Source organism: Dipteris shenzhenensis, chromosome 4, assembly GCF_047967505.1.
Source record: "Dipteris shenzhenensis isolate YYH24624 ecotype China chromosome 4, Dip_SZ_1.0, whole genome shotgun sequence".
NCBI lineage: Eukaryota > Viridiplantae > Streptophyta > Polypodiopsida > Gleicheniales > Dipteridaceae > Dipteris > Dipteris shenzhenensis.
In genome coordinates, this window is record NC_141599.1 from 56,660,948 (window position 1) to 56,673,632 (window position 12,685).

Here is a 12,685-nt window from a genome sequence, read left to right on the forward strand (position 1 = left end):
ACCTACCTTTATATTATGGTCGTAGACTCAGCACAACTTTTTCCATTATTCTAAAGCTACTACTAACAACACAATTCCATTCCCATTGGTACCCATTATATTATGCATAGAATCGTGTTAAATTTCAGATCTTTCTTTGCATAAAATGGTATATCTTTACATTGTAATATCCATTCTCTGAGCTTACACTTACAAGCTTCTTCTTTTCAAGGGCTTCTAAACAAGGACATTTATGTCAAATGTTGGTAACTTCAGTGTATTTAGGACATTTAGGTCTAATATTGATAACTTTATTGTTTTTAGTTTCATCGTTAGGCCCACATGCTGCCCGTAATGTCTATGTCTAGCTTTTGTAAGCCGTTTGTACAAATAATATTTACATATATAGCCTACACGTAGCATTCTATATCTAGAGTCTAGAGCCCATTTGAGGTGTAATGTATTTAGTTTTTGGTGCGAATAATTGCATAATTTTTAGGGAGGATATTATTTAAAAACCAATGGCATGTTGTCCGAGGGGAGATCCGATCACTACTGGAGATGTTAAGGAATGCCTAAGGTCACTATTGTGAGATGCAACGAGTGCGCGTCACAAAGAATGTTGAGGCAGAACAACTAATTTCTCCCTCATGAACCTTAGTGCAATCGATCTGTGGTGCAGACTCAGCATGGAATGCATATGGACTTAGCGTGGAACCTGTACAGAGCAGATAGCACTGCCAATGAAAGCATGAAAGTGAAACACACGCTCACAAGATCCAGTGTGGACAAGGCTGAACTCAAGCCACATAATATATGATCCTCAAGATGAAGGGAGGGGAACACACAATGAAGGGACGTTGGAGCTGCGAACAGAGATGGAGCATAGCATATAAGATGAAAAATGACCAATAGTAGATACTCTAAATGAGGGTACACCAAGAGTTCGTGACTCCAGCCTCTCTCTCTCTCTACTCACGCTCCTCTAGTCGCATGCTGAATGAACCTATGCTTGAATCCCCTCTCCTTACCTCCTCTTCACCTTCACCCTCATCGGCTCCGCTTGGCTCGAAATTCCCTTCTTTGCTCTGTATTGGTTGTCTTCGTGTCTCCTTAGCCGTTCTGCCGCTTCGCCCCTTAATGGCTTCTGCCACCCTCCTATCTCCTCCGAGTCGGTGAATTAAGTACTTCATGGGCACTCTTTCTCTACTCCATGTGCATTTGACACTAGTTGGTGGCGAGCTGGACCGGCGGTGACACAATTTCTCATTTGCACTACCTGTGCTCCCTTGATTGCTACAGTCTAGTGTGCCAGTAGTTTACTCTGACCAAGGTCGGTCCACCCTCGACATGCCCTGACATGTACTGCTCCAGTCATGTACTACTCATGTACTGCTCCAGTCATGTATTGCTCATGTACTGCTCTAGTCATGCAGTCATGTCCTGCTCCACAATCATGTCAATGATGTGACCGAAGTATGAGCAAGGTGTGCCTGAGGTCTAACCATGGTGTGACCAGGGTGTGACCAACGTTTTTCTATCCTTGACATGTTCCTCCACTAACCAAGATGTGAATAGAGGCTGACCAAGGTGTCACCATGGTTTGACAAGGTGTGACCAAGTTGGTGTGACTGAGATTTGTCTAGTAACAATTTCCCCCACCACTATCATTCACCGTCCCGGTAAATGACAGGCCAGAGAGACAACAATAGGTCGGTGCTATAAAATTAGAAGTACAGATTAAGTAAGTAGAAATGGTTTTTAGCCTTACTTCACCAAAACTTGAAATAAAAATGGCTCGTTGCCTTACATCATAAATGAACACCATTATCATGTTTTGGATAGCCCGCTATCACTCATGGAGATCACAGAGGCGTTACATGAGCTGCCCAGAGACAGATGCCGGGGGGAGGATGGTCTATCGCCTCTTCTTTTTAGAGCTCTCTGGGATACGATTGGGCCTCATCTACTTTCTGCCTTTTCAGAGGCTCTTGATACAGGATATTTGGGCGAGGCTTGATGCACAGGTATGATTTGTCTCATCCCGAAAGGGGGAGACAAGACAGTCCTACGAAATTGGAGACCCATTACACTTTTAGGGACAGCCTATAAGATCCTAGCAAAGACCTTGGCCCTTCGTTTAAAGCCTATGCTGCTAGATATCATCAGAGCTACTCAGACAGGTTTTGTCCAAGATAGGAGTATCTTGGACAATATCTTCACTTTTTGGGAGGCCACTCACTGGGTGAAGGAGAGTCAGCAGGAGATTGCAGTTCTGCTTCTCGATTTTGAGAAGGCCTATGACAGGGTGGACTTGGGTTTCTTGGAGGGCACTATGAGGAGGCTAGGCTTCAGTGATAGATGGATTTTATGGGTCTCCTCACTTTACTCTCACTCTTCTAGCAGGATGGTGGTGTGTGGAGGCAGAGGACCGGCTTTTCAGCTATCCAGATCGGTCCGACAGGAGCAGGAGCTTACGGCATTGACAGTCAGAGGAGATGCATATAGTCTTGCTACTGCTGCAGATGCAATTGACAAGTTCTGCCTAGCCTCAGGGGGACTTGTCAATTGGAACAAATCAAAAGGCATCTGGACTGGAGCTCAGCAGGATACACCAGCATGGGGAGGAGACAGAGGCTTTGTGTGGATACCCAGAGGCACCTCCACCAGATATATAGGCTTCCAGGTTGGCATTGAGGTGTCCCTGACGCAACAGTTTGCCCCAGTTCTTGAGAGTATCCGGAGAAAGCTAGCCTAGTGGAGTACAGCTAGACTCTCTTTGGCCGGAAGAGCGCTGGTACTCAACCAGGTTCTACTAGCGACTATGTGGTACGTTGCGTCATGTTGGTGCTTTCATGCTGACTCGATCCGTCAGGTGAGGAGATTGCTCCGGAACTTCCTGTGGAGTGGTGGTGATGGTTCTGAGGACACTAGGGCCAGGGTTTCATGGGATACTATCATTTTACCCGCCTCGCAGGGAGGACTTGGAGTTCTTGATCCTGAGATGCAGAGTAGGGCCCTTTTAGTCAAACTTCTTATTAGAGGTTTGACTCCAGGAGATCAGCCGTGGAAGCAGTTCCTACTGCATGGGATTCACCGGTGCACCCCCAGAGCAGCAGGCCAGTGGGCAGGTCGAGTCAGTTGGATCTTCCTGACGGACCAGCATTCTCAGCCTTCCTCACCACTAGTGAAGAGGCTTATTCAGATATGGGATCATTTTAGACAGCACCTCATCAGAGCAGTTCCCTCCTCCAAAGAGGAAATTGCCCGACAGCCACTATATCATAACCCCCTGGTTTGGTATCAGGGATCTTTCCCTGGTATAGAACTTAGGACTCCTTTGGCCAGATGGCATGCTCAGGGGGTTGTGACAGTCGGAGATTGGTTTAGGGGAGGTGTGGAGATGTCAGAGGAGGTGATCAGAGATAGACATGGGCTACTTGGACAGATTGCTGCCACCAGATTACTGATCATGAGAGCTGTTCCTCAGAGGTGGAGGGATATGCTTACAGACCCAGACTATGTTCATTCCATCTCTACTTGGTCAGGCTGTTTTAGTGAGTCTGGGCTATGCATTGGAGTTCATTCCGTTTACTTATTTTGAGACGGATTCCTCTCACAGATTGTATCCCACTCAGCCACTGGATCGACAGGAGCTCCTTTGGCAGAGAGTCAGGGTCATTGGCTGCCTGGGTAAGGAATGGGCCACAGATCCGTCCAGGTTGACCACTGCAGAGGATCCTAGATGGAGACTTTGGATTTTTCAGGGTCGACCTCTTGCGGAGCTCGACTGGGACTCAAGTGAGTGGGCGTGGCCTACTCCGTTGGCAGGCGCTCATCCTCTTCCTTTTTTCCAGTACTCGACGAGGGCAGGTTACAGGCTTCAGCAGAGAGACTCTCATCACCTACCATCTGCCTCACAGCATTGGCACGCACAGGGACTTACTGCAGAGCTCTTGCAGAGCTATTGGACTCACTTTTGGGGCATCAGTAGAGCCAGGAAAGTCTCCTACTTCCTTTGGCTCACTATTCATAGGGGTATACCTGTGGGTACTTGGCTTCAGCAGATGGGTAGACCCTCCTTGTGTATGCGTTGTCAGCTTGCAGAGGAATCTAGTAAGCATTGTTTATGGAGCTGCCCCAGCTCTAGAGTGGTATGGACATGTATCTTCAGGTTGCTCTCATATGTTACATCCGAGTCCTTTCTGATGACATGGGGTGTTGCCCTTTGGGGGAGAGGATCTAGAGCCTTTGCCCTCAATGAGGCAGAGCCAGGATACCACGGTTTCTTCATGCAGTGTCGCCAGAGACGGGGTCCCACTGATGGTAGCATCATGGAGCCACAGGACTTACTTTTGATACCAGTATCAGCTCAGGATTCCAAGCCTACTTCACCTGGAGGTTCAGCCTGGGAGGTGATTTCTAGCATTACCCTATGGCGGATATGGTGTTCGCGATGTTCTTTTGTCCTTGGGGGTCATTTATGCACGGAGGCCGACATTCTTGCTTCCATTTGGGCGGAGATTATCTTCACTCTTAGGAGTCAGTGGGAGCGGTGTACAGGCACCTCTTTGGCAGCTCGTGGGAGACTTTTATCCTTCATGAGGACATGGGACTGCTCATTATTTTTTCATTTGACCCCTTTTGGGATGTCGTGGCATTTTAGACCACCACCATGGCTTTTTTGCCACATTGTTGAGGCTAGGGATAGAGTACTTTCTCTCCCACCTGTTGTATGATTCGTTTTGAATGGAATATATCACTTTTTATTTAACACCATTATCTATATACAACACACCATGGTCTATATACAATGAAGTAGAACTGAAAAGAAAATACATCAAAACTGTCAGAACCAGAATCCAAGGGAAGTGAAAAGAAAGATATCCAATAGTGGTAGATCTAGGAGCCATTACTTGCTTGATAAGTGTTAGAGAAGGTGGTGGATGCGGTGGATGTCTGGAGGCTCTGGGTTGGTCTCCTCCTCTGCCTCTATGTTGTCCATGAGGTTGTGCAGGTCCTCATACTTGGATTTGTATCGAGGGTAGCTGGACCTGTAATGATCATGCTAGGGTCGAAGATTAGAAATTTCAGCCTGTAGCTCAGGAAGATCCTCTTGCAACCTTGCATGTGACGTTTGCAGATTTTCTTTCTCCTCTAGAGGTTGATGCTGATGTTGTTCCATGGTGGTCACTTGACTCTGTAACTCTACCACGTACAGATCAGCTTTGGCTTTGTCTGTGACCATGGAGTTGTATCTTTCGTGTAGAGCTGTGAGTTCTCGCTAATCTCAGCCTGGTGACCTGAGTGAAGGTCATCCATAGCTTGTTTGATGGCTATCCACTCTTCTTCCCGCAGACGATGACGTTGCTCAAGCTCATCATGCTGAGCCTTCCACTTAGCTTCCCTCACCTGTAAGGTTGCATCCCACTAACCTTCCTTTGCATGAAGAGATGCCTCCCACTCTCTACGTTGAGCTGCAACAGCAAGTTTTTTGGTCTCTAGCCTTAGATCCAGTTTTTGGGACAGCATGCAGCAAGTGTGGCCTATAGAATTAAACAACGCAGCACCCAACTGAATGAAGCTATCGTCCATGATGTGCTGCGCCATGTGCATCGATCGTTTTGCCCAAGCATACCGATCCTTGAAAGTTATGTGGTCAGTCATGTCAATAATCTCGCTGTACTCCCCAAAGGCTGCTCGCATACCTTCATCTTCCATGAGCTCCAAAGCTGCCACTGGAGCCAGTGTATCTATGTTCAGGCAACAACTGGGAGCCTTATGCACGTTTGTTGCATGCCCGTGTCTCTTGCGAGGAATCCTCCTCCATAAATACAGGAGACCTCTTTCTGTTGAGGGCATGAAGAAGCTGCTTATGATCCTCATTCTGCTCCTTAACCTGTATCTCGTGGGAGAATGAATATCCTAAAGATGAGGCAAAATACACGTCCAACATATCATTCTCCGACGAGGGAGGAACAATCAGCAACAAAGGGCAACTTACCACCTACTGTTACCAGGCCAGGTGTCGAGTGGGTTAGACTGAGTGCCCCACGGGTGTTGAGTACCCTGCAAGGTGGGATCACGTGTCACTCTTCTAGAGCTTCTTAGAGGTGTCGTCCTGTCAGGTGTAGTCCCCAGAGTAGTCTGTGTCCTTCCAAAACCTGTCCCAAAGTGGACTGAGAGTGAAAAGAAGAGCTCACCGCTGTCTATGTCCTCCTGAAACCTGTCCCAAAGTGGACTCTGAGTGAAAAGAAGAGCTCACCGCTGTCTATGTCCTCCTGAAACTTGTCCCAAACTCTGGGCTGAGAGTCAAAAGAAGAGCTCAGGGCCTCTATATGATCCATGACATTAAGAGAACGGAAGGATGGCTGTCCAACGGATCTGTGCAGATGATGACACATTTGTGCCGATGCAACCCGCAAAAACAAATGATATGATAGGATCTGTGAAATTCGCCACTATAGAAGGAGCAATGGCTGATGTCATTCCGCGAGTAAAACACCGTATTCTTCTCCGTAGCAGGTTGCTTTCCGATGAATTCCATGCTTCAATTTCGTCTAATGGATAAGTCATTTCATCGGATACCTATACATTCAAGGCGGGGTCGCTTCTAAACTTATAGAAGAAAGCAAAAGAGACCAATTCTTCTTTCTGCTGCAGATTCTTTCAATCTAATAGAAACAAGGTTTGTGCTTGAGGGTGTTATTGTGTATATTGTGAGTGCATTGGATTCAGAAATCCTCTCCAGGGGACGAGAAAACGTGCTTCATAAATAATAGGTTCCGTTCATTTTCTGGAAACAAGGGGAGCGTTCTAGTGGCTAGGTAATATAATGGCAATGTATTGGATTGCAAATCCTATAAGGAGCATCGAAACTTGACTCTGCTTGAATAGAAAGCGAACATGAGGCTAGCACTGGAGGGGGTGGCCTAGAAAAATGCCCCGGAGATGGCAGTATAGAGGGTAAAGCAGCAGAGATAGGGGATGCTGGGCTGAAGAGACTCCCAGAGAGGCCGGTGAGAAAGAGGCGAGTGTGGTGATGGAGATAGTAGTAGAAGAGAAGATACCAGGAGTGGGAGAAGAAGAAAGAGGAGGTGCCACAAGCAGTGGAGCTGCTACCTGCCACTGATATAGCAAGTAGGTGAGATGAGGACCAAAGGTGAAAGTGTGTGATCCCCTGCGTGTGTGGTTGTATGTACAGAGAGAGAGCTGCGTACGGACGGACGGAGAGAGAGCTACGGACGGACAGACTGAGAGCTGGAGAGACGTACGTACGGACGGGGAGAAAGAGAGAGAGAAGTAGAAGTAGAGGTAGAAATTATTATCGTCCACGGGGGGCCGAAAATGACCCATGGGACCCGAACGGTGTACAAGAAAAGTCTCCTCTGGTGTGGAGGGGTCAAGAATTTTCAAGTTCTTGATGGTACAGAGAGAGAGAGAGAGAGAGAGAGAGAGAGAGAGAGAGAGAGAGAGAGAGGTTTATTAAAGTGTTCGGAAGGTCGATGGGTCTATGAGATTGTGAAAAAACCTGTCTAACCTATAGAAAATAGAAGAGAGAGAGAGAAAGAAAGAAAGAAAGAAAGTGTATTATTGTCCACTAGAGGCCAAAATGGGCCCATGGGACATCAAGAACTCTGCATACAAGATAGCACAAAATCAACGTGCCCCAAAGAAGAGGCATCGTCGAATATCATCTAAGTGCTATGCAATATAATGCAAGTGAAAGTACATAATGTCAAATCTGAGCCTAAATACAGAGTAAACTAGATGCAAGGAAACCGCCCCCGGGTGCAAAATGGGGGGGATGAGCACAATATGCCAATGCAAAGATACAAGTCCAGGTGTCACGGAGTCTGAGAACCAAAATAATACTGGAAATCCTGTCCATCGACTCTGCCTCCTGCTATGAGAGTACAAATCTGGGCAAAGGTGAGGTGAGCGGCTGGTGGGGCGAGATCTCCATGAGTGAGTCTCCTCCGAAATGCTGCCATCATCCTGGATCGTCTGGAGATGAAGCGGCGAGTACGTCCCCTATGTAACAAGATCCTGCGGCGTCTACAAACCATCTCATATGTACATCCACATGGTGGAGGCATGTGTCCTGTGTGGGTTCTGCCGTCCTCGTGCTCCTCCTGGTCTCTGTCCTCTGGTATGGCGTGTGCCTGAGCTCTATGAGGCTGGGCTCTATCACGCTCCGGTCTGTGCTCTCTAAGGTAGTCTCGCCGAAGCATAGTGGCCTCCCTGACATAAAGGGCTAGGCAATGCTGATCCTCGTAGTCCATCACTCGTGAGAGAGGTCCAAAGCCATCCGTGAAGAGACAGTGGAATCTACCTCTGATCTCATAATATAGCGGGCATAATATAGCGGGCATCTGCAAATGAAGTGCTCCTCTGACTCCACCTCTCCCATGGTGCAACAAGGGCAGATCCTGGTCTCTCGGCCTGGTCGCCGTCCATCCTCCATGCGTCGCATCCTACCAGCCTCTATCTCGAGCTGATGCGAAGAGACTCTAAGCTGGCCGAGGGCAATCCTCAGTGAGTGGGACATGTGGGTACCTGTATAGCCTGGTGGGATGACAAATCCATCCTCTGAGATCCGAAGGAAGTGGTCACGATATGTGGCCATCTTCACCGGAAGCTGAGAGAGAGAGAGAGAGAGAGAGAGAGAGAGAGAGAGAGAGAGAGAGAGAGTTTATTAAAGTCTACGAAAGACCGATGGGTCTATGAGACTAATAGAAACCTGATACAATGAGCAAAAAGGGTGGAGCTACTAAATGAGCATCATCACCCGTGCTGAAAGCTGTGTCCTAGGAAGTACATAGTCATATCATCATCATCAGTGATGTGATGTCATCCTCGTGAGGGGAAACTCATCGTCCGCGACCAGGGTAAAGTACAATGACAGTGTCATGGGAGACTCGATAGGCGAGGCTGTGCTGAGACGTAACTAGTAATGGAGCGCTAGCTACTATCTGTAGGTGCTATTTGTCTCGGTCGCCTGATGCTAGCTCTGCTCCGGACAAGGGCCATTGTGACCCTTGTGAGACGTGTCCCGAGCCTAAACGTGGACGAGAGGTCCCCTAATGTGATCTGTGTATCCATCCTCCATTTGGTCTCTCGACTGACCTAGTTGACCTCATGGCCTTTGAGCGGGACGGACGGATCATCTAAGCTATATTGAAAGGGAGGCAGTCTGTCCGTGTGGAGCCCCAATCTCTCAAACCACCTGCATGTCTATGCATACCAACCTCCTTCTACCAAACCCATAGATGAAGATAGTGCCAACCATGGCATCCTGCATCGCCCTGATGTGAAATCCCCATACCCTGTGAGGCGGTATAGATAGATGATGACCTGGAATGCTGCATCTAACTGTAGTGGGGTAGACCTGAACTCAGCGTGAATGATATGGTGTGGGATGGATGGATTGCCTTGGATCATCCGAGAGAGCAAGAGAATCTGGAACCTCTCTACCCTAGCCCCCTCCGTGTCTGAGAGCTCTGGTCCCCAACAAGGGCTACCGTACATGCCTGCTGGTCGAACTTACTTCGCACATGAGGAGCTTGGATACCTAATAAATCGATATAGGTAGACGTTGTGGACGAGGACGTGGATATACTATTCGATGCCATTCAAGAGGGAGCAGTTAGGATTTATTATTGTTGAGGCAAGGAACAGAGCCAACACGCAGACGAGGAGGAGGTCTTACTAGTCATGACTCATGACTTTGAGTCATTAGAGTCGTAACTCTAGGTGAGTCGTGCATCATCAAACATGTTTTTTGAACCATAATTCATCTTGATACTTTATTGTGAACGATGATACTATTTTACTTTTTAGTTTCAACTTTGATACCTTATTTATGTGAGTTGTCACTTTTGTGACACTTTTTCTATTTTGTGAAAATGATTGCTATGTGGTATGGACTTTCAAGTTTAGCTTTGTGGCATGTGTAGTGTGCAATGTCACATGTGCATCTACTATTTAATATTTTGGCATGTCACATCATATTAGTAGTAATAATAATAATAATTAAAAAAATGAGAAGGAAGATGGCCAGATGTGTGCCAAGAACTCCTTGGCTTCTCTTGGATAGACAGTAGGGCACCTTAGCTGATCATCTTGTCTATCTCATCCAACTGGTGGAGTTGGTCACAGAAACAACATACACTAAACCTGTCACTTGGATGGATAGTTGTTTAGGTGGCCAATGGCCCGTGATCTCCCTCTTTGTCCTTTGCTTTTGGGTTCTTTCTTATCAGACACTAGACTTGGGCCTTGGTGCTTAGCGGCTCCATTTCTTAGCTTTCATTATATCTAGGTTTTTTTCAATCTCATAGACCCTTCGGTCTTTCATAGATATTAATAAGTTTTCTTTCTTTCTTTCTTTCTCTATTGCTCTCTATCTCTTTCTCCCTCCCTACTTTTTTGGGAGAAAATTTTATTAATTTACAAAGGGACATATCCAACGTACCTTATTTCAGTTTTTCATAGGGCGCATAAACTAGTATTCGTGCCATACATATGGTACCTAATGTATTGTACCACCTTGACCATATGGAGCTATGTTATGATCTGTAGGGTTATTCAAGGCAACATGGCTTGGTACTTTCTTACCGGACTACCCTCTGCGTGTCGAAATGCCTCATGAGATTGGGATGCTCAGCCCATCCACAGGGTCTCCATTCCCATTCATGGAGTTAATACACCCTTTTAGTTATCCTAATATATCTTTAGAGTGGCCTTGGGGTGTGCCTTGTATGTTAGGCAATAATGATATTTGAGTTTGTTATCTATATTTCTATTTATTGTTGTATCCCGTTGAGAGTTTACACTAAATCAATTGTCCGATTTTGTTATCTATATTCTATTGCTCCTTCTAATTGTTGTGGTTTATGTGAAGGATAAACTATTCAACTTTATGTTAGTCCCCCATGAGATGTGTGGATAAGGTTTTTGATGTGATAGTAATGTTTTGGTTTGAAAGAAGAATTATTGAATATTGATTGGACGATATGGTTATTGAACAACTCTGACAAAGAGTAAGAAATATTTAGAGTCTTTCTATATGTAACAATTATGATGAAATTTATATGTGCAGAGCAATTATCTAGAGTAGTTAGGTCATTACCAAAGAAACTGCTCGTCTTCCTTACACATCATCATCGGGACCACACAGAAGGTATATATTTCTAATGCTAAGTGCACATGAATGTATGATTTTCATGACTTCTAAAGGTTGCACTAATAATGTAGTGTTTAAACACACTATTTTTAGCTCGTGCATGAACTTGTTGGTTGCAGGACCTCTAGAGAATCGTTGTCTTTCTGTCTTTGAATTGTAATGTTTGCCTATGGATGGGAAAATATGTTGAGGAAATGTTCATTTAGAGTCTTGGTTTGTGCAAGTCCATAAAGATTTATAAGAGTATCGCTTTGGTCTTTGAATGGTGATGATTGCCTCTGCCTCACTCCGATCGTACTCTCAACCCAATCCGATAGACCACTTGGGGCATGAACTCTACCTCTGACTGACTCATATAGGCTCATCATCCCCCATATCAGTGTCTCTGGAATCTGCAGCTTCTATAGTCGACTGATCATGCGAGATCATGGGATAGTCTCAAAAGCTTTTCGAAAGTCTACAAAGCATGTGTAGACCTTCTGGTGTTTAGATGTCGCCTCCTCAATGATAGCCCTTAGAGTGAAGATGTGATGGGAATAGGTGGCTTCCCCTCCGATAGAAACCCCCACCTAGTGGTCGGGTCTCCTTCTCTAAAAGATTTGACAATCTCATGGCTGTTAATAACAGCTCTCATGTTAAAATGCAGGTGTTTGCACTGAGTGTGTATGCCTATGAAACATCCTTTGCATCTCAGATAACGTCATATGACCCAAAACCCGCTCCTATGTGGATTGGGCTCTCAACTCCGTGCACTTGTCGTTAAACCAAGGGTTTTGAGGCATCTTCCCATCTCGGATCTGCATGGATTGGATCGTGGGAAAGCATCTAGTAGCAACGTCCTGTATCACTGAGACAAGGGTGTTGGAGGCGGTGGCCAGGTCTATATCATCTCCAAGTAGGACTGGAAGCTCCCTGGCTCGGTGACTCACATACACTGGGTCAAGGGCACGGTCAAAGTGGATCTGGATGCGTGTAGGCGCGGGGGAGCTGTCCCTGTGGCTGGCATAGTGACAAAGATATGGAAGGCCGAGTATGGGTAGAGCTCCGAGTGGGGGGGGTATGGCCAAGTTGTTTATCCGTGAGACAAAGTGTAGTGGGCCTAGTAGGTACTAGATCCACCACCATGCGGGAAGCAAGTGAGTCTTCTAGATGATGGCTATCTCTGAAGACCATTATAGATGATCAAGTCATGGATTGCCCCCAGCTCAAGCAGATGATGTCCATATCCTGTCACCTGTGGGGCATCTGCAAAGTGCCTCAATATCCCGATCTTAGCTGGATCTAGCTCTGGGATTATATGTGGATCTCTGTCACCTGTGAAGTCAACAAGGCTCACCTGTCTATTTCCTGTCCGTGCATTGGAACCCCCCAATAGGAGGGTGTCTCTCCGTTTGGAGAACTCCGTGATGTCATCATGGATGATGTCATACGTCCAATATGGACAATCTATATACAAAAGATGGACACAATGTACCACCCTCTATTTCAACAGGGTGCTGACTTGATGTGGACCCTTGT

At 46.3% G+C, this 12,685-nt stretch overlaps 1 protein-coding gene across 4 annotated transcripts in view; it reads left to right on the plus strand.

Annotated features, from left to right (window-relative positions):
* Positions 1 to 12,685, plus strand: part of LOC147903091 (Metallo-hydrolase/oxidoreductase superfamily protein) — a 176,508-nt gene that overhangs the window by 84,675 nt on the left and 79,148 nt on the right. For 3 of the 4 annotated variants that reach the window (XM_087373312.1, XM_087373311.1, XM_087373314.1), the window contains exon 5: positions 11,084 to 11,164. The exons of the other annotated variant lie outside the window; for it this stretch is intronic. In XM_087373312.1, coding sequence (XP_087229438.1) covers positions 11,084 to 11,164 — 81 coding nt within the window. The remainder of the gene's footprint in view (positions 1 to 11,083; positions 11,165 to 12,685) is intronic. 4 annotated transcript variants of the gene reach the window in all.